The sequence below is a fragment of the Bicyclus anynana genome, chromosome 20, assembly GCF_947172395.1.
Source record: "Bicyclus anynana chromosome 20, ilBicAnyn1.1, whole genome shotgun sequence".
Taxonomy (NCBI): Eukaryota; Metazoa; Arthropoda; class Insecta; order Lepidoptera; family Nymphalidae; genus Bicyclus; species Bicyclus anynana.
In genome coordinates, this window is record NC_069102.1 from 14189445 (window position 1) to 14210745 (window position 21301).

At 40.2% G+C, this 21301-nt stretch overlaps 3 protein-coding genes across 3 annotated transcripts in view; 1 reads left to right on the top strand and 2 right to left on the bottom strand.

Annotated features, from left to right (window-relative positions):
* Nucleotides 1-475: 475 nt before the first annotated feature.
* On the bottom strand, nucleotides 476-1668 carry LOC112044829 (NADH dehydrogenase [ubiquinone] 1 alpha subcomplex subunit 11). The gene is made up of 2 exons (XM_024080804.2): nucleotides 1102-1668; nucleotides 476-596 (listed from the first exon to the last, which is right to left on the bottom strand). The coding sequence occupies exons 1-2, from the start codon at nucleotides 1592-1594 to the stop codon at nucleotides 589-591; spliced, it is 501 nt and encodes a 166-aa protein (XP_023936572.1). The 5' UTR covers nucleotides 1595-1668; the 3' UTR covers nucleotides 476-588.
* Nucleotides 1669-1966: 298 nt separating this feature from the next.
* Nucleotides 1967-4338, top strand: LOC112044834 (F-actin-capping protein subunit alpha). The gene has a single exon (XM_024080811.2). It carries the CDS (start codon nucleotides 2000-2002, stop codon nucleotides 2864-2866), a length of 867 nt encoding a protein of 288 aa, XP_023936579.2. The 5' UTR covers nucleotides 1967-1999; the 3' UTR covers nucleotides 2867-4338.
* A 3753-nt stretch (nucleotides 4339-8091) lies between these two features.
* The window catches only part of LOC112044833 (alpha-1-macroglobulin), a 33831-nt gene continuing 20621 nt past the window's right edge, over nucleotides 8092-21301 (bottom strand). The window contains exons 16-29 of the mRNA XM_024080810.2: nucleotides 21086-21282; nucleotides 20742-20824; nucleotides 19976-20094; nucleotides 19579-19717; nucleotides 18818-18942; nucleotides 17956-18078; nucleotides 17160-17523; nucleotides 16581-16738; nucleotides 15832-16012; nucleotides 15364-15518; nucleotides 13943-14060; nucleotides 10291-10484; nucleotides 8965-9967; nucleotides 8092-8630 (exon numbers count right to left, since the gene is read on the bottom strand). Of these exons, the coding sequence (XP_023936578.1) occupies nucleotides 8497-8630; nucleotides 8965-9967; nucleotides 10291-10484; nucleotides 13943-14060; nucleotides 15364-15518; nucleotides 15832-16012; nucleotides 16581-16738; nucleotides 17160-17523; nucleotides 17956-18078; nucleotides 18818-18942; nucleotides 19579-19717; nucleotides 19976-20094; nucleotides 20742-20824; nucleotides 21086-21282 (3093 nt within the window). The 3' untranslated portion in view covers nucleotides 8092-8496. The remainder of the gene's footprint in view (nucleotides 8631-8964; nucleotides 9968-10290; nucleotides 10485-13942; nucleotides 14061-15363; nucleotides 15519-15831; nucleotides 16013-16580; nucleotides 16739-17159; nucleotides 17524-17955; nucleotides 18079-18817; nucleotides 18943-19578; nucleotides 19718-19975; nucleotides 20095-20741; nucleotides 20825-21085; nucleotides 21283-21301) is intronic.

Consider the following 21301-nt stretch of genomic DNA (forward strand, 5'->3'; position numbering starts at 1 on the left):
TTTTGCTGGTAGTGCTGTGAATCTCATCAGAGGTTCCCAGCTCTAAATTGGCTCATGTCTGATGTAGCTGTAGGCTTCAGAAGTGGTTAGTTACGACTCTACCAGTTAAGATGTACTGGGATTCGATTTAGTGTTACAATATGATGCTAAACCATCAAAGTTATGGGAAAAAAACTTGTACCTCTTCCAAATTAGCCCCCTTCCATGTTACACTGCATTACCACTTAACATTAGGTGACATAGCAGTCAAGGACTAACTTGTCATTGAATAAAACTTGATTAGAGCGATTATTTTGTTTAATAGTGTCTTTGTAATCTCCAGTTGAGAGTTGATGTTTATTAGGTCTATGTTTTTCAAAACAAAGTGGATAGTTCTAGAATTAGGGCACTTTAAAGTCACAAACACTTTCTTTTATTTCTTTTGTACCCTTTAACTTAAGTAAAAAAGTGAAGAAGGTAAGTAAAAACTGCAACATTAGATGTTGTCCCTCATCCATATTTATTGTATATTGATTAACATTTATTAAATTAGAGTTATATTGTTTGTATTTACACACTATTCTGCTCTATGTGCTGTGGGTGTTGAGATTAGTTACCTGAAAACAAAATGGAATAATTAGAAAAATAAAATCAATTACAAATATACTTGATTGTATCTCAAAAACAACTGAACCAATTTTTATAAAACTTGCATTATTTTTTAAGTTAGAGTATCCACCAAGTCTACAATGTTATTGTAATCTAATTTAGTTTTTGAGATATTTGCAGACAAATACATTTATGAAATTTGGCTGACACATATATGGTAGGTGTCCACATATCCACATCATAGATATACATGTATATTATTTGTATAGAAAGTCATACAAGTGCGTCCACTGATTCGCATCATATGGATCGAAAAAGAACTTTCAGGTATATCAAACATTTTGTACAATAGGTAGTTAGATTCCAAGACAGTTTAACATACATTTCATCATGGGAATCTCAATGCATAAGCTAGATTTGGTTATGAAGAAAATGAAATATTTATAATGTTAAAAATCAAATAACTATTGAGAAATGTGCTGTAATTAGATGAAATGAATTAAGACGCCTTACCCTTGGTCCATGTTTTCAACTCCTCAATATCCTTAACCAAAGAGAAGTCATGGTGCACAGACTTGATACTATTAGCAGCAGGAGTGAATCCAGGTAACAAGCTCCAGTTATCTTCTCTGCTCATCTTCACCGTGATGGCCACGGCGCCCAGGACGATCGCTGCGGGTACTCCCACAGTCACGGAGCGCTGCCAGGCACCGAACACGCCTCCAGCGACCGCGCCGCCCAAAAAGTAGTTGATCTTGTCATTCTTCCCCCTTACGTTCGCGGCGTAGTTAGCGCTCAACGTAAAAGCTGTAGCCATACCGACTAAAGGCCCAATGAAGTACGCATAACGGTAGCCAACGTTGAAGAACCCTTTCGGATGAGAGTACATGAGAACGTCCCATGTTCCCATACCGAGCCCGGCGAGCGCTGCATATTTGCCGGTTACCACTGATTTCTTGAACACATCGTGCCCTTCAGGCGTGTCATAGTATTTGTAGGAGAACATTTTTAATTTCAATTAACAATTTTAAAATTGTTACACAACACTACTTGCAAAGACATTTGAAATGAAATAACAGTGACACTGACATTTGGCATCTTTGACACTGACATTATTTACCAATTTTTTTGTTTATGGTCTACAACAACAATAATTATTCTACGATTAAATTATTCTAATATTACTAAGCTTGAATAAAAAAATTAAAAACTACATAAATTATTTATGAAATATTATTTTTGAATATTCAACTTTATAATAAATTAATTGTAATTAATTTTCTACTCTGTATTTCCTAAGCATTATTAATATAGCTCGTGCGAGTAGGGTCACATCACTATTTGACATAGCAAAATATTGTTGATGGTCGTTAATCGTGTTTTATCTGTCACCGTGTCAAAAGTACCAACAATGGCGGCGGACGGTGACGATGTGATTAGTGATCAGGAAAAAGTGAGAATTGTTTCGGATTTTATACTACATTCGCCTCCGGGAGAGTTCAACGAAGTGTTTAATGATGTGAGAGTGCTGCTGAACAATGACACGCTGCTCAAGGAGGGCGCGAGCGGCGCGTTCGCACAGTACAACAAGGACCAGCTCACGCCCGTGCGCCTCGAGGGCTCGGAGCTGCACACGCTCATCACCGACCACAACGAGCTCGGCGGCGGGCGCTTCTTCGACCCGCGCTCCAAGCGCTCCTTCAAGTACGACCACTTGCGCAAGGAGGCGTCCGAGTACGAGCCCTACGAGCCGGACCGCGCGGCCGAGCCGTGGCGCGCCGCGCTCGACGTGGAGCTCAGCAACTACGTGGCGGAGCACTACAAGCACGGCGCCAGCCTGGTGGTGGGGCGCGCGCTGGAGTCGGGCGCCGTGGCGCTGGTGGCGTGCATCGAGCACCACCAGTTCCAGCCCAAGAACTACTGGAACGGGCGGTGGCGCTCCGTGTGGGCGCTGACGGTGGGCGGCGGCGCGGCCGAGCTGCGCGGCATGCTGCGCGTGCAGGTGCACTACTACGAGGACGGGAACGTGCAGCTGGTGAGCAGCAAGGAGGTGCGCGCGCCGCTGGCGGCGGGCGGCGAGGCGGGCGCGGCGCGCGAGGCGGTCCGGCTGCTGGCCGAGGCGGAGGGCGCGTACCAGACGGCCATCTCCGACAACTACAAGACCATGAGCGACACCACGTTCAAGGCGCTGCGCCGGCAGCTGCCCGTGACGCGCAGCAAGATCGACTGGGCGCGCCTCGTGTCCTACACCATCGGCAAGGAGCTCAAGAGCCAATGATGTCCCGCCGCTGCGCTCTGAGCTGCAGCGTCGCTCCCGCCTCTGTACATATTCTCGTGAGAGTAAATCTTGTTCAGATGTGCGCCGCCTGGGCCCCGCTCTCGGCGCGTATTTATCTATGAGTATAGACAAATCGCTATTGTAACTGTTAAATTTTATTGCATTTTGTTACTCTCGTGAAAGGATATTGAAAGCTTCATTGTCGCCGCTGCAGTGGCATTTATACTGTAGGGACTTTACAACCGGACAGTAGTTAACTGTTCAGTGTTCAGTTGTCAGATTATACACAGCTCTGCTTCTGGTTAGAGTGTGGACTGTTCCACGGCAGATTGTAGGTCTGCCGGAAAACATTTACACACATTTTGTTTTACAAAAATATGATTGTTGTAAAGAGTGATTGTTGTGTAAGCAATATGAAGCTGAATCAGTTTATTTTGGTTGATAAATGTGTCAATTACAAAGAATTATATGTTAAAGTCTTATAACTATTGCCTCAACAGTAAACTACCTAACATGCTTCAATCTTAGTCCATCCAATTCATATTTTTGTTTACTGTCAGTATTATTTGTATATTATTTTTTTAAGAGGCCACTTTCCTAACTGTATCTGTACCAGCATATCCATTAATCATGTATCAAGTTGTATATATCTACCTTGATAATCCTCTACCTGTATTGTGCATTTTATTTAGACCAAAATTATTGCCACCTCCACCAATTATTGACATTTAATAATATAAATAAAAATAGCCTTTATTCTCTAACTGCTAAATACATATGATATACTTAATACTATTACTTAATTTGTACACCAGAGCAGTCAGGTTGTCCTTCGACATAGGCCTCCTCCAGACTTTGACTACACTACTCAATGTCTAGTCTTTCCTCGCCATCTTTTCGGCAGGTCTTCCTCCCATCCTTTGTGTGGTTGTCCTGTCCTCCTTTTCATTCAATATAATGAATAACAAATGTGCAAAATTGAATATTGCTGAAAGGTACAGTGGGAGAGTGGCCGCTACAATATTGCTTGCATGATGGTACTGCATGAAATTTGTCTGTAAAGCTGAGAGGGATGATAATATGGTGCATTTAAATGTTAGTTAATTTAAAACAAATGTCCACGTAGCTTTAACGCAAATTTTATGGGCAAAAGAGCGCAATGATTGATTTGATTCGATGTGTTTTCATATGCAGAGGTTTGCTCAACATGTTACAGATATAGTGGTGGTGATAAACAAATAAAAAAATAATTATTGTCCATAAGATTATGGCATCGCGAGTGAAAGCGAACTAAAGCATAACTTTTTATATTATGTATGTAATGATAATGATTAAAATGCCAATAAGGTTTATTTTGTAATTACTTATTTTAATTTAAAGAACTTACATTAATAAATGAATAAAAAGAAAATCCAAGAATTCTGTAATGTATGATTGAATTCATTTGAATAAAAATATATATTAAAATGTTGCTAATTATGTTTTTATTTTCTCTACAAAAGTTAAATACTGGCTTGAAAACGAACTTACATTCAGGATAATCTAATTATAATTCAAAATGATGCTGTTTCTAAATGTAGACCATTGAATAAATCCATTGGATTAATCATATATTATAAGAGATGAAAACTTGCGAGATTTAATATAGTATTTTAGAAATTTTAATAGGTTCAGTAATTATCAGTAACTAAAGATAAGTAATCTAGGAGTCGAGCCCATAATGTCTTAAAATGAGTCTAATTAAGTTTCAGTAATTAGTAAAAGATATTTCCCATTGATATAATACAAGTAAATTATATAAATAACTGTATAGTTAAATACTTGAACAATACACATCACTATCTAGGCCCAAAGTAAGGATACCTATAGCCTGTGTCATGTGTACTAAGATAGCTGATATAACACATAAATACTTTATATATAAAATGTCTCAACTACCCAGTCAAGTAAACACTGATGCTCATCACATCACACAAATATTTTCTGTTGCGGGAATCGAACGCACGACCGTGGATGCAGAAAGTAGGATCACTACTCAGTACTCACTGCGGCACGTATGATACAAGTACAGATCATTATACTACAGAGTTTCAAACTGGCTCGTAGTAAAATAATATTTTTTTCTGGTTTCTAAATAAACTACTTGTAAAGTATTGAGCAACTTTAAATAAACTAAATGATTTAATTTGCTATGTAGAAGGCCTTGCCCATTACAATTGTGTAATTACTGAGTAATCAAGTAACTAAGCTATATTATAAAGTAGACCAAAATAACTTAAATATCGACCATATCCCATAATTATACTACATTAATAAATGTTGTAATTAAAGATGGATATAGGTATGACGGTAACAAAATGGGTACATATGTTAGTCGATCAGTATTTTAATGTACTCTGTGTTAGTCAATACGCAGTTCTAGACGGTAGGTATTCATTCGAGTATGACTGCATGAGTCACCGCTTGGTCACTTCGGCGCTACGTGTGTCGTCAGCAAATACGTTAGAATACCGAATTAACATTCAATGCAGTTTTTGCATAACTCTTTTCCAAGCAGCCAAGCTTTTATTTAACTGCTACTTTTTTATGGACCTGTTGGTCATGTCCATTGCTGTAGAAATGCTTTTGATTTCCGATTGGACTGTCCAGTGGCGTAATTATAGGGTAAGTTCGTGTCCGTCACCCAATTCGCGTCCATTTTACGGATCTCCCTTTGAAAACTCTCGAAATTAAGTATACTAACACACCAATATGTCGAAAAGTCATTACCACCAATAGCTCAATATATAAGAGACACGCACAGATAGACCATAGTTCCGTGCGCCCAACCAATCCTGTGTAATTATCAAATAATTAAAAATCTAACAACATTAAATAAACTTTTCATTAAAATTAGTGCTAGGACATTTTTATTTTCTCCTTCAAACTTGCCAACTGCACTAAGTGGACGCGAACAGGCGAAATGACCCTCATCATATCAGCCGATGGACGTCCACTGCAGGACATAGGCCTTTTGTAAGGACTTCCAAACATCACGATACTGAGCCACCTGCATCCAGCGAATCCCTGCGACTCGCTTGATGTCGTCAGTCCACCTGGTAGGGGGTCGGCCAACACTGCGCTTACTAGTGCGGGGTCGCCATTCTAGCACTTTGGGACCCCAACGTCCATCGGCTCTTCGAACTATGTGCCCCGCCCATTGCCACTTCAGCTTCGCAACTCGTTGAGCTATGTCGGTGACTTTGGTTCTTCTGCGTATCTCCTCATTTCTGATTCGATCACGCAGAGACACTCCTAACATAGCTCGTTCCATCGCCCGCTGTGTGACTCTGAGCCTTCTTATGAGGCCCATAGTTAGCGACCAAGTCTCGGAACCATAGGTCATCACTGGCAACACGCACAAATGACCCTACCATCTTGATAAATTCGTTAAATAGAAAAATTATAATGGCTTGTTTTTGAGCTTCTGGATATTTGCCACTTCTGTCAATGTACCTATTTTTACGCCCCTGACTACTCGTTGTATCTTCGGTGGCGACGTGGAGTCGGTAGCAACGTGGTGTTGATTTGATGATGGAGGCTGTAAGTGGCCATAAGATCGAAACAACCTATTACACCCATCGTGTTTGGGCTCGTTTTATTATTGCTACCAGTCCTGGATTAGCTTAAAAGCTATTTAAGTAATAGCTTAAGGCATCGTCAGAAAAGCTGCTAAAGAGATTTTCGGGATTCGTCTATTGGCCCCCCAATTAATTTTGATACAGGGACCTGTCAAAGCAAGCTACGCTAATGGTACCTAGTTATACCTACCTACCAATGGTATGGATTTCGTTCATAACTAGATAGGTAGTTACGAATCAATAAAAAGTGAATGTCAGTGTCCTGTTTATGGAAACATCTTCAGGCCGATCATCAGGGCCGACCTACTTTTAAAAGCAATTATTCCTCGCAATCCAGCGACGTGCTTACCTACCTACTCCTATCTGTCTGACACAGTTTCCTCGTGGATTTGAAAATGAAAGCTTTTTTTACCTTTTTACGTAGGTACCTAGATATTTACCTATACTGAGACAGTGAGAAAGTTCAGTAGTTTTTTTTTCCTACAAATTTGTCCTTGATTACAATCTCACCTGATGGTAAGTGATGGTGCAATCTAAGATGGAATCGGGCTAACTTGTTAGGAGGAGGATGAAATCCACACCCCTTTCGGTTTCTACATGACGTCGTACCGGAACGCTAAATCGCTTGGCGGTACAACTTTGTCGGTAGGGTGGTAACTAGCCACGGCCAAAGCCTCCCACCAGTCAGACCTGGACCAATTAAGAAAACCTCAATCGGTCCAGCCGGGGATTGAATCCAGAACCTCCGTCTTGTAAGTCCACTGCGCCACGGAGGCCGTCAGTAGGATTGGTCCCTAATTCATTAGTGTCTTGAGTCGTACCTACCTAAATAAATATATATCCATAGATAGGTAGATATACTCGTAGGGAGGTAGATTACGTATAATGACATTACACTGTTATGGAACTTAACCCCACCACGGTATTCCAATCGACTATAACAGACTATTATCTAGTTGAATTTAAATGAAATGAAATATAGGTGTAACCAATTATTTAACAAATGCACTCCCCACTCAGCTCAGCTCAGCTCAGCTCAGCTGTAACATTCTGATGCCAAAGTCGAAATACCATAATATGTAACAATACCACACTAATATTGTTATCAGTGTCCACCTTATCAGAGTTTTTACAACAGCTCCTGTTATCTGTTTACTTACATCCGGACAAATCTATCTACCTATAGCTAACCAACTTTGGACAGTTACAATTAGGTAGGTAGGTTGTGCTTCGTGGTTTTGCCCACGAGACCCCAAATCCTGTAGGAATTTAATACAATATAATAAATACCATATCGGAATAAAAAGTACCCTAAATCACTTCAGCTATCTGCCCGTGAAAGTTCCCTCAAAATCGGTCCAGCCGTTATAGAGATAATTAAAAGCAGTTCATTGTTAAAGAGACTACAGAAAATATTGCCTTGTTCGTCTGGGCTAGCTAGAAATTTTTTATCTCCTGGCCAATTATTTAAAAAAAAATTTAGGTACCTAATATTTTTTGGCTCCGTTTTTATTACTTACCAAAATATATACAGCAGGTACCTAGGTAAATAGGTACCTACCTATACATATTATATTGTAAAGATTTAGAGGTAAACATCTAAACAACGGTAAATTCATATATTTTTATTAAATTAAATAACCTAATAACTTCACAGCCTATTTTATAGCTGCCTTAATAATTAACCTAATTATTATTTCTGTATAAACAAAATACTATTTTAAATCAGGCCGACCATCATCTAGTGACGAAAGCCAGGACAAGTTAAAAATAGAATTTCAATTTTTATTAATATTCATAATAAATTCCATGTAATGTAAAAGCTTATCAGTCTTGTATTATTCATTCTCATTTACATTAATAAATACTAAAAATATATCTAGATATTTAACTGATACTCAGTAATAAATCTGTTAACATCTTAAACAATATAAATGCGTCATTTATATTTTGACCTTTATAATTACACGTTTTATTTATTTACACAACTAATCATAAAGTGAGATAACATCATTTATAAAGTGGCAACACTGGTTTATAGTTATTAAAATAATAGTTTTGCTTATAGTAAACCGGTTGGTAGTATGGGCTGTAGGGAACTTCAGGAAATCTTCTCCAAGTCGAATGCGGGTTTATTGGCGGAACTGTAAAAGTAAATGTATTTGGTATGTTAATTTTTTTTACTAGTGGTTTCACCTGCGTAGTCGGTAGTTTCCATTCTCGTAGAAATTCGGGGATACAATATAGCCTATGTTATTTCCTGCTAGCTTTCTATTAGTTCAGGAATTTTTCAAATCGGTCCAGTGGGTGTGAGTTTATTCGTTACATAAAAAAATACAAATCCCTGCTCCTTTATACTGTTAGTGTACATTACAAAGTAGATTCTTATTTATACATATAACTTTTTCATTTACAATTCTTCATTACACAATAAAAAAACAACTTAGAGCTGTGTATAAAAGTATAACAATTATATACCTATTTCTGGTGGAGGTACAAAATTCTTTGGTGGCAACACTATTGCAGGAATAGGTCCTTCGTAACCCGTCGGCACGTCAAGGTCTTTGTCTGAATCTATGACATGGAAACTCGTCAGCGAAGGGTTGTCGACCGCTAGTTTTTCTTCAGTATTGTGCACTTTAAATGTATCCTCGTGATTATTGTAACTCTCAACATTTGAAGTATCACGAATAACTTCATTATAAATCTTAGATTTATCTATGTCCATACTGCTATTTATTTCTTGAATAATTACATTTTGAAATTGCTTAACATTATTCAATTTGCTATCTCCATTGATTTTGTACTCTGTTTCAGGATTACTGTCATCATGTGTAAGGACATTTATAGTTGCTTGATTTTCTTTTGGTATTTCATTTTCATCTTTCATAGTTTCATTTAAGCTTATACCACTTTCTATATCTTTATTAAAATAAACTTGATTATTTAGTTCTTTTTTACTTGTCGCACTATTTACATATTCATTAACTTTTGGAGTGTTATTCTCAACGTTCACATTTACACTTAAGTCAGTCTCAGCTTCTGTGACGCCGTTCTTTTTTTTATCTTCAGTGATTTTGTAATATATTTCGTGATTATTGACTAATGTACTGACATTTGAAACATTAACATTTTCAATTATAATTTCATTTTCGTCCCTTATTTGATTTATTTTTGTATTATTTTGTACATTTGTGTAGAGTTTATTAGTACTTTTTATGTTCTTCGCATTATTTTCTGTTGGTAACTGATCGTTTGAATGTTTTGCATTCTGATTTTTGTTTCTTTTGGTTAAATTATCGTACAACGGTTCCTCAAGTGTAATACCTTCAGGTATGTCTTCAAAGGAGAATTCATCTGTTATAAGTATCTCTTCACTGTCTGTTAAAGACTTGGCTCTGTTGAAGAGATTGTCTGATGCATGATAGTTGTTGGTATCGTCGACTATTCGGGATGGACAGTCTTCAGATATTGTGTACATCTACAACAACACAAATAATGTTTTAAAATCGCTTTTTATTTCACGTCATTACTTAATGTTTCTATCTACATAATACAATAAGAGAATTTAGTCATTTCAATAAGAGAAATTCAAAAACACGTTTACTACTAGCAAAAGTACATTTACATATTTAATAATCTAAGCTTAATTAATATATCTTTAATTAATTTAATCAAAAGTTATATCATTTATTCTGCAAATACATTCTATGTTTTAACATGCATTTGCCGAATAAATGCATTTAGTTGTTTTGACTTCTTTCAAACCTAAGAAGTATTTTGGGGTATAATATGTACACTTACTTGTGTATTCTTAATATGAGGTCGGTAATAGTCCAGAACTTTGGCGTGAGCAGGTTTGGTTCTCGCCTTGGGGCCCACTGCGTGAATCTTGTAGCACTGGTGGCCGGCGCGAGATATCGTGTCGCTTCCGTCACGTGAGCCGAGGTACAGTGTCGCTTTACCGCTGTTAGGGGATAGTTCTATGCGACGGAGTACTGGAATAATGACGTAATAAAGTACATATTTAATAAAATCATAATTGAAACCTCAATCAGAATTCACAGCCATACTTCACAGTAACTTCGAGAGATCACAAGTAGGTACCATAAAAGGTACAAGGATGGGTTGTGTTTAAAAAACAAGATGTAATAAACATTTATTAAAATTTTTAGTATAAAAAAATACTTTTTGACTTTGAAATGTTAAGAAATAGTACGTTGATTGTGTTTAGTAACTTTGCGCTTTTTTTTGTTTTCGAAAAAAATTAAAATTAATGATTTAGTATTAATTCAATAGTCATATTATTTAATCAATAGTAATAAATTACTACTAACGATAAATTGGGACACCTGACCCACGAAAACCAAAAGTTTGGTTCCCCTACTCATGTTTACCGAACCAGATTGTGTCATACACGTAAGCATGGGATGATGCGGCCCACAGCTGCATCAGCACGCGCCGTGTATTTTGGGATAAAATAGGTTGTCTAATTATAACAGTGGATGTGTATTAGGACGTAACTGACTCGTTGGTTCAATGGCTCTAAATAACGAGATATTGTGTTCGAGACCTGGGTCGGGCAATGAAATTATGAGCTTTTCTTTCTTCTAACAATGAATTCTTCTCAGTGAAAATTATTTTAGATCATTATTATCCGACAATGATCGTCTCGAATCTTCTGTAACCATCATTGTAACCTTGAAACTTGCTACTTCCCAAAGTGATCTTGGTCAAAAATTTACCTATGTATCACACTTCACACTAATATTAAAAAGGCGAAAGTTTTTGTAAGTGCCTGCAGGCACGTGAACTTATTGGATAGTGAGTGGACGCGACTGAATTCCGCGGTTTAAGTCTTACAATGGAATTCATAGACGCAGGGGTACGTTCAGCCACTGAGTGTCGAATTTAACCTCTATTTGTTCGAGAACTTGACATTCAGCGGGTGAATGATCTCCTGGGGGTGCCCCTACAACGTCTATGAATTCCACTGTTAGTCTTAGCCTTATAGACTACTTTCCTAACCCGGTAGGTACTCAAAAGTGGTTTTAAGGACATTTCTTGTCATCAAAAAGTGCACAAACAAGAGATATCAATTAGGTCACAGTGAAACGTACAGAGTAATGAAAAGCAGAAACAACAAAGGGCTAAGCTATCCGGACGAGGCTCGCAAACGTGTCCTAGATAGCTCTCAGTGAAACAAACGAACGACGGACGAAGTAACGGGTCACTAAATCGCTGAAAACTGGCACCAATTCGCTTTTTAGATAGTTTTCTTTTCAATTTCCTTAAAAGACTCATTTTTACATTGGCTTGGTTTGGGTAAGTGCAATTTGCTATTTTAATGAAAGCTTTGTAATAATTATATTATTTGGAAATATATACTTGTTTCATCCTAACAGAAACGTTTTAATGGTATTGTGAAGTTTGATCAAAGAAAATTGTTTGTTTTTTATTTATTGGAAATTAGTTTTATTTAATACCTCACTCGAGTATTCACATATGCACTGCATTCCGTAAATTCATTTTAAAATTTCTCATAACTACCTCAATTTCCTCCTTTAAACATTTTGTAACACACAAATTAAATCCTTTCATTTCATCCCTCTCGGATATTTATTGGCTTACTATGCTTAACACAGTCTCCATGATACCCCCGTAACTATTTAACGGTTAAATCAATTTTCATCAAACTTAGCCCATAACACCCCGAATAAATATTCTTTCAAACAAAAGCAACTAAATGAAAATCGGTTCATCCGTTCGAGAGTTACAGATAGACACAAAGTTATATTTAAGTCAAACTTCCCTCGAAGCGTCGTGGTTTAAAAAGTGAACGAATTTAAAGAACTAACTACGAGATAGCTTGACGTAGATGTCCCATTATAGAAGTAGATTAAACGAGGGTAGTTAACAAGAGAATGAATGAAAGTAATCCCGGCGGGGGCAGTGAGCAGGGCGCGGCCGTGACCTACTGACGTAGCGGTGAAATGAGCTCGCGTCTTTCATTAACTGTTGCCACGCAGTTCAGCCTTACCTGTTTTAATGTAATTAATATAATAATAATTAATGCATAATGTGATAGCTGTAGATAGATGGATGGATTGTGTGACCACGCAATATTGGTTAATGGATTTGGATGCAACACGCAGAATACTTTGCCCATACCTTATCAAACTAATCTTAAAGATAAAAATATAATCCTCTTTTCCCCTAAGTCGTTTCTAACTTAAGAATGGCGAATTAGTTTTTTTAAATAGATATTTTGTATAAGTTTCTTACGATCTAAAGAGTAAACATAGCACTGCATTATTCATAACAGAAGAATGACAAAGGAGACAAGGCAGATAATAAATGATTTCTCGACACAACCGATAAGCTCACATGCCTGCAGCGCAAACGGCAGGACATCCGATAAAACTTATCGTGTGTTGGTCGCGATGTGCAAGACATCGTCCAGATCGAAACCAAAACACTATCAGTTTTATCGGATTATTGGATAGTGGGTGCCTAGCATAACTATGAACCTGTAATGTGCAAACATTATCATCAAAATCATTATCAACCTATATTCGGCTCACTGACTTAGGAAAGTTTGCTAGCTTTTACGCGTCTATCGTAGGTACTGTGGCCAATTATGGAGGTGGCTTTGCTTACCTGTGGGTGCATACTTACTTATCTATGGTAGGAGGATTACAGATGAACTTTCAGCCTTAACAAAATGTACTATGTATATATATACAGGCTTTAACCATCACGTAGAGTGCGTCGCTGTACCAAAGTGCACGTCACTCAAAGGCTCTTCACTCTAATGCGTTTTACGTTTTAGTGTGTTGTGTATTATATTTAAATGACAGCCTGTTCGTTTTATCCTTATAAACGTCCTACGAGTATTAAAAACGTAAGTTTCAATCAATTTTTAACTTCTTTTCAATTTTTTTACAAGAAAAATCTGGAGTTGGGACTTATACGGTGTTGGTACACCCCCGTGCCTCGGTGAGCACGTAGGTAAAGCCGACGGATTCGCGCCTGATCGTTCATCGGTCGTGTTGGTCAGCCGTTCCATTGGACTATGAGAGTGAGGGAGGAGCTCACATGTGCTTGCGCACACTCATGTGCGTAATTGTGCGTGTTAATCTTACCATGAAACTGGCCGCCGTAGCCGAAAAAATACCATCGGGAGCATTAGAGCGTCTGCGTAATGTTTGTGACAGTGCTCCTTCGAACTACCGCCATTATTATTTCTGCCGCCTCAGCACCATAAAGAGCAAGAGAAGAAAAATAAACAGACTACCAGACTTCATAGATGCATAAACGCAATGCAACCCTGAGGATTCATTCCGTACCTTTTTTGGTAGATGAATTTTCCATTTTGTGCAATTTGTACCTATCATGCATACCCTAGTTGTACCTATCATGTAAACCCTTGTGCACGCCACTGCAGACTACTCACGCGTGTCGTTCGGTTGCAGCTGCGCGTACAGCGAGGCCGCGTCGGCGCCGAACCCGCCGGGCAGCGCCACCTCCAGCAGCGCCATCTCGGGGAAGGCGCCCACCCACGACACGCACGCCTGCAGAACATATTGTAGGAAATAGTAGTCTGAGACAGATGTCAGGTGGCGCGATATGTTTTCCGTAAAGAGTGGGGAGTTAGAGAGGGGTAGCAATCGGTTGGCGGGAACGACTTGCGATATAATGCGCTCGTCATACGGTCGGCTTCAGTATGCTCGTGGCGTTCGAGCCGTCCACATTTTTTTTGAGTTACTTGGGATAGGCGAGGAGAGTGACTTGAGTGGAAAAGGGGAGTGTTAGTTAATGGTCGAAGGTGCCTTTAACCCTACATACAACGGTCACAAGTGCGTGACTCCACTTAAGGTCATTCTCTGCCATTCTAGGGTCTTGTTTTGGTTATAGTAAGATTTGTTAATTAAGTTGTCCTGACAAATTTTGTGAATTTGTTGGACGTTGGTTTTCTTAGTTTTGTAATCCACTTCTGAATCTGCTAAAAATATTATATTATGTGGACATCACAGTCATCTTTATCAGCCTATTTTTATATGTCATTCACATCAAAAGTGTCTAGCTCGTTGAAACCCGAACGCAGAAGTCCAACGTAGTTTACTGCCAAGCTGTTTAGCGTTCTGGTACGATGTCGTGTAGAAACCGAAATGGTGTGGATTTTCATCATCCTCCTATCAAGTTACCCAGTTTCCATCTTAGATTGCATCATCAACTTCAATCAGATGTAACTTGAAATAATAAAAAAATGGTACCTACCTTTAGCTTATCTTAGTAGTGGCATGGAAGCAGACGGTGTTGTCGTAGTGGAAGGGCCCAGGGCCGACATGTTCCAGCTTACTTCGATAGGGGCAGCGCAAGTGCCGACGTTTCGTTGTCGCAGTGGAAGGGCCCATTAATTTAGGTGAGGGCCCAGGGTCCCCTTAACCAGGTACCAGCTTACCTCGACAGTGGCGGCGCAGAAGCAGACGGTGTTGTTGTCGCAGTGGAAGGGTCCATTAGTATAGGTCAGGGCCCAGGGTTCTCTTAACCAGGTACCAGCTTACCTCGACAGTGGCGGCGCAGAAGCAGACGGTGTTGTTGTCGCAGTGGAAGGGTCCATTAGTATAGGTCAGGGCCCAGGGTTCCCTTAACCAGGTACCAGCTTACCTTGACAGTGGCGGCGCAGAAGCAGACGGGGTTGTTGTCGCAGTGGAAGGGTTTCATTAGTTAAGGTCAGGGCCCAGGGTTCCCTTAACCAGGTACCAGCTTACCTCGACAGTGGCGGCGCAGAAGCAGACGGTGTTGTTGTCGCAGTGGAAGGGTCCATTAGTATAGGTCAGGGCCCAGGGTCCCCTTAACCAGGTACCAGCTTACCTCGACAGTGGCAGCGCAGAAGCAGACGGTGTTGTTGTCGCAGTGGAAGGGCCCGTCCGTGGTGGCGCGCACCTGCACCGACAGGGGCCGTTGTAGCGCATCCCGGGGCAGGGTGTTGTAGGAGCGCGTCGCCTGCACCAGCGCGCACCCTCTGCCTGGTTATGGGAAGGGGTTAATGGATAGTGTTGTAACTTACACTAGAATTTAAAAATTAATATTTTGAAAACAGAAAAAATATTTTAACAAAGGAAACCTTGTTTACCTATTTGTCAGTTTCAAAAGATGAATTATTTTCTTGTTTTATACTTGGTAATGGCTGATCATTCGTTTAGACTATTACTCAATCATTTGATTCAAAATCAACGTGTCTGAATAATCTGCCTGAAATTGCGATGCTGTGTCCAGTCCTGACACACATATTATCCCTTTTTGCGTTGGGAATTAAAAGAAAATACAATAATCTGTTACCCTCAACAGTGATTTTCAGTTGATCGTCCACAGGCATCTTGGCTAATTCCGGCAGCTTGTCCGTCGAGCTGACGAGGAACTGTCTCCGGTGCCCCCCGCTGCTGATGCTGACCGTCACGTTGGTGTCGGAGGGCAGCAAGGCGCTCCAGCGGGAGAGACCTTCCAGGGCAACTAGGGTATCCTGGGCAAAAAAAAATCAGATCATCGAAAAAAGGCTAATGATGAATAAGAGAAGGAATATTGACATTTATTAGCCCATTTCTAAGGTTCACTACAGGACCCTCTCTCATTATAGGTGAGGGGATTTTAGCAGGAACCGACGCTGTAATCAGTACCGTAGCTACACCATGAAAAATTCATTAGGTGGTTATCCAGATGCATTTTTAAAATTAATTTTGAGCTCACAGCATCTCGGGCCGGGTGTTTATTCGGTCAGTGGGTCCGTGGAATTTTGCCAGCCCTTTATTTACGCAACTGAGCTTAACGTGCTAGCTTCTAAGAAATTCTTAGAATAATTAAGGCTTAATATTTAATATGTCATCACAATGTCTTGCGTTGAGTTCTGGAATATCCAGAACTCAACGCAAGACATTGTGATGCGGAGCTACAAACTAACCACTGGACCGAGCGACGATACAATTTAGCCTTATAACAATCAGATTAAAACGTTTCTCCAGGCTGGGGTTCTCTCTTCTTTAAACATTAATTCAAAGAAGGCACCAGATAATGTTTATAGGTAGGTAGCTCACCTGGGTGGAGCTGAACCCGCCAGCCGCGTTCCTGTGAGTGGCGAGCCAGCGCGCGGCGCCCGCCACGTCGGCCGCGCAGTTGTCGCGCAGGGCTGGCGGGCACTCTGAAAGCGCCAGCAGCGCGTACCCTGTCGCTTCCGTCGACGTGGCCAGGTTACCTGATGACGACATATCTTAAGTATGAAAATTTTTGAAGACTTGAGATAGGTAAATCAAAACCAGCAAGGCCTAAAGACGCTAAGTACGAAGCCGCGGTCAAAAGCCAAATGTTAAATTCAATAATTCATTTATTTCATTAATTTGCAAACACTTTTGAAACTTCGGTGGTGTTGATTAGTCGAGGGCCCGCTTTGCCCACGCCTAGTTACGCCACTGGATCTTTAGACTTAAATTGCAATTTGAAAATCGTTTAGTCTTTCCATTGCTCTGTCGTACCATTTCTATTGGCAGTTGAAAATAACGCCATCATCTAGTCTGAATCGGAACAAAAATCAGAGTGGTGCCATAAAAGCTATTTTAAATTTCTAAACGAAAAAATACTTGGCTTTCTAACGTCTGCCAAAAATTGTAAAAGCTTACCAGTTTCCCACCAAACGTAATCCTCAGTTCTCCTGGCCATCCTAAGCAATTCCACCAGTTCCCTCAACTCCTCATCTTGCTTCAGACCAGCATCACCGCTACTATTTAAGCTGATGGCCTCATTTGTACTCCTCGACTCTCCTTCATATCTCCTCAACCTCATGAGGGAATAGGTTATGAGGGATTGAGCGTAGACTCTTGAAGGATTGGTTTTGGACTTGGTTTTAGGGGGTGGTAAAGCTCGGAGGCATGAGAGGGAGCTTTTTACGAGTTTTGTCGAAAAGTTAGGCGTTTCTAGGAGTGAAGTAACTACGTATGCTGTCAGGGCCACGATTGATATCTTCCCGTCTTCATCCAGCCCTCCCTGGTGGGATAAATATGGTAATAGAAAGCAAAATATATTATTTTAAAAGATTTACCTCGTTGGTCCGTTGGTCTGTGTGAGTCATTAAGGCCTAGATCGGTTTATGAAAATATGAGAAATAGAAAAGTAGGTATTCAAATTTTTGAAAAACTCTTTGTTTACTTTACAAGACGACATCTTTCATTGTAATTAATTATTAGTCATATCTCAGACAGTAATGAGCCGTAGGTTATTAGCGTTATTGTCTAACGTTGATTTTATAACTCGAAAATGTCTAACACAATATTGTAGGTTTGAAGTTCGGTTCACAATTAAAAATAAATCCATAATAGTGCTACAGATTATTAAAATAGTTTCTTCTTTTTATAAAACTCTCAGTATCAATCCGAAAGTCGGAAGTAAGTGCTTCTAGGATATCAAGTACAAAGATACCTTAAGTTCATGATGGAATACGTGGCCCTCATTTCTGAAGCAGCCGTTTTCCATTTGTTGAGCTCTCAGCCATCGCTCCGCGTGCAAAATTGCCGGAGGGACCGGGGCGTCACCAGAAATAACCTGAAGGTAAATAATTAGTTAGCATTATCAACCTATCTTTGCTGGACTGATGGATGGAAAGGGTGAAGCGTCGCCTAATATAGTCTAGAAGAGATCGTCAGCATTTATTTTTAATGGACTGTTGAAGGAAGGTTATGTTTTTCCAGAGTTTTACAAACTAAACCGATTCCTGTATTTTACTATTAATTTATGCGCATTCTCTTATCTTTCATCAACGTAGAAATATAACCTATATAGAAATGTTCCTTGGTGTATAGGTAATTATATATTCTGGTGATCAAATCAGAAATGAGAAGATTCGCAGAAGAATCAAGATACCGACATAACTCAACGAGTCGCTAAGTTGTAGTGGTAATAATTGTTAAGGTTCGAAAAGCCGATGGAAGTTAGACCCCCCATAGTGCTAAACCCTCTACTAGGACTGAAGATTTCAAGCGAGTTGCAGGTAGCCGCTAGATGCAAGCGATTCAAAACCGTATTGTTTAGAAATCCTTCAGAGATGCCTATGTCGAACAGTACTTAGACTATATAGTAATGATACATGCTGATGAATTTTCTGGTAATTTCCAAAAGCAATGAACCCATTTTTAGGTCGGGTTTACTGCAGTTGGGTGAACCCAACGAATATACCATTACAAGACATCTAGGCAAGCGCGCTCGACCTTAGACCGCTCTGCTTTCCATCAGATGTGATGTAAGCGCGAGCCTTTACATACAACCTAGTATAAACCCTCGTTACCCGGTGCGCTCTCCGCAAGTATCGCACGCAGAAGGCCGTGAGCCACGTGGACGCGCCGCCGTCCGCCGCGCCGAACGCGCTGAACCCGCCGGCTGGGTGCGCGTACTGCAGTTGGCGGGTGAACCCTACAAACATACATTTTGATGAATATATTGCCCTTGAGACGTACAGTTCGGACTCCACATCTGTACTGCGTTCCAAACCGTGGATGGATACATGCGCTTAGGACTATGGATCAAGCTGACAATTTAAGGCTGTCAAGGCTTAAAATTTGTCTATAGTTAGGAACGAGTTTAAATCGTACATATATAATCATTGCTTCATTGGTCCCGTAGGTAGCTGGTTCGGTTACGAACAATGAGGTCTAGGTTCCGAATCCCGGGTCAAGCCAAGGTCAACAAAAAAAATACGTTGTTGGAAATTTTCTAGCAAGAAAAATAGCAGTCTGGAGTTGGGAAGTTGGCGGCGGTGGGCTTGGGTAGAAATTGGCTGATAAGAATATTCGCAGTAGGTATTATAATGCACAAGAGTGTGCGCAAGCACATGCACTCTCTTTTCCTTCACTCTCCTAGTCCGATACCAGTAATGGCCTGACCCAGGATTCGAAACCCCATCTCAACAAGAGAGAAAATTCGGTTGGGAGCATATTATCTATGTAAACGTTTCGAACTGTGCGTATAAATTGATTTGCAAGAAATTCGAGTGCGGCTTCACACTTCAGCTTTAAAAACAACCAGGTATTTATAGGCTCTGCTCTGTACCTCTAGCGACATGATCCTTGGCGACCATGGCGGCGGTGGAGGTCGGCTCCAGGTAACCCAGCGCCAGCAGGTTGGTGGCCAGGCGCGCCATGTTTTGCTCGCCGCAACCTCTGGGCAGCTGCACCAGGGCATCAGCGTCCTGCAATAGAGAGATATACGGGAAAAATAATAAGGGTGCTTAATTGGAATGAGTACATAATATTTTTGGTAGATACATTAAGGACACAATTTTGAATTAATCGTCTAGCAAGTTAGGACGATCTAAACAACAACTTGGTGGAAACTGGCTATACTTGGTTTTTCAAACTAGAACAGTAGGTAGCATATTAAGTCTTCTGATCAGCAAGAATATTACAGAATGAAGGATAATAAAAGGATGTAAAAGGAAAATACTCACAGCTAGCAATGGCGCAATAGTGTTGCCAGTGGCCCAAACGGTCACAGATTCGGTTCCCTGCACCGGCTTCACTTGAGACCATTTCCATACTACTGGTGCGTTTGTTAGCCTAAAACTATCTGAAAGAAAATAATTTATTCTAAGATGATATACTTCAAAAATAAGTTAATTTTTATCAAGTTTTCTTTTGTGTTTGATCCGTGATCCTCAGATGGGCCAATTGAGGTTTTCTTGATTAGTCCAGGTCTAGCTGGTGGGAGGCTTCAGTCGTGGTTAATTACCACCACGATTTAGCGTTCTGGTATGATGTCGTGTGGGTCGAAAGGAGTGTAAAAGAACTTGTGTTAGTTCGCATCCATCTTTGATTGCATCATCACTTACCATCAGATGAGATTGTACTCAAGGCTCAAGCTAACTTGCTAAGAATAAAAAAGTAACTACCCGCTACAACACCACGCTACCTGAAACTGTTATCCTGGGTGCCTCGGACAGGCACCAGGTGACTCCGGAAATTCGGATATATTTAAGTAATTGTTTATATGTCACACAAAAAGGTATTACAATTTTCTGAAGTTCAAGAACTGGCTGTCCTAGCTAGATTTTATGGATCTGTGTTAAGGACAACCTCTCCCTTGGAACAACAACAATCTCAAAAACATACAATGTCTTGGAATTGCGGTAATTCCCTACTGAGAGAATGGACGGGCTGCGAGTACTGCTTTGGCAGACTGTCAACTGACTGCTGATAGCACACCTCATGACTCACCTTTGGCACATAACATAGCTGACTTGTACTCCTGTGTGGGCACGCCTTCCGCCTCCACGTCGATCCGAATTACTACTTCGTCACTGCAAAATGTAATTATTAGGTAAATAATGAAGTTTTTCTAATTCGTAAACTATTGTAGTGGTTGTCACCCCACCATAGAGCAAATGGCGCATAAGAAAGATGGAAGTACTTAAACCTATTACATATCACATTTTCAAAACTTATAATGGCGTCCATAAAGTTAAGTGTACCCCAGCTGCTTTTTGTCTAAATTGACTGTTTTAGAAGTATGCACGTATAAAATGGATTCCGCATACTCGCATTTGACAATATATACAGACCTGACATTCTTGCCAGCAGTGTGGTTGGAGCAGCGCTGGTCTTTGGCTGTAAAAGCTTTGATGCGAAGCCTTGCGCTGCCAGTCTGTCTGGCGGACACTTCCAGACGTCTGGCGACAGACGAGCGCGGCTGGATGCAGACAGTCTCTACGTTGGTTGGACCGCTTAGCAGATTGTCCGTTAAGGTTTGTACTTTAATCTGAAAAGAGTAACTGATA

What these genes read in the sequence shown, in the direction of transcription:
- LOC112044829 (XM_024080804.2), bottom strand. Translation starts at nt 1,594, where the DNA reads ATGTTCTCCTACAAATACTATGACACGCCTGAAGGGCACGATGTGTTC.
- LOC112044834 (XM_024080811.2), top strand. Translation starts at nt 2,000, where the DNA reads ATGGCGGCGGACGGTGACGATGTGATTAGTGATCAGGAAAAAGTGAGA.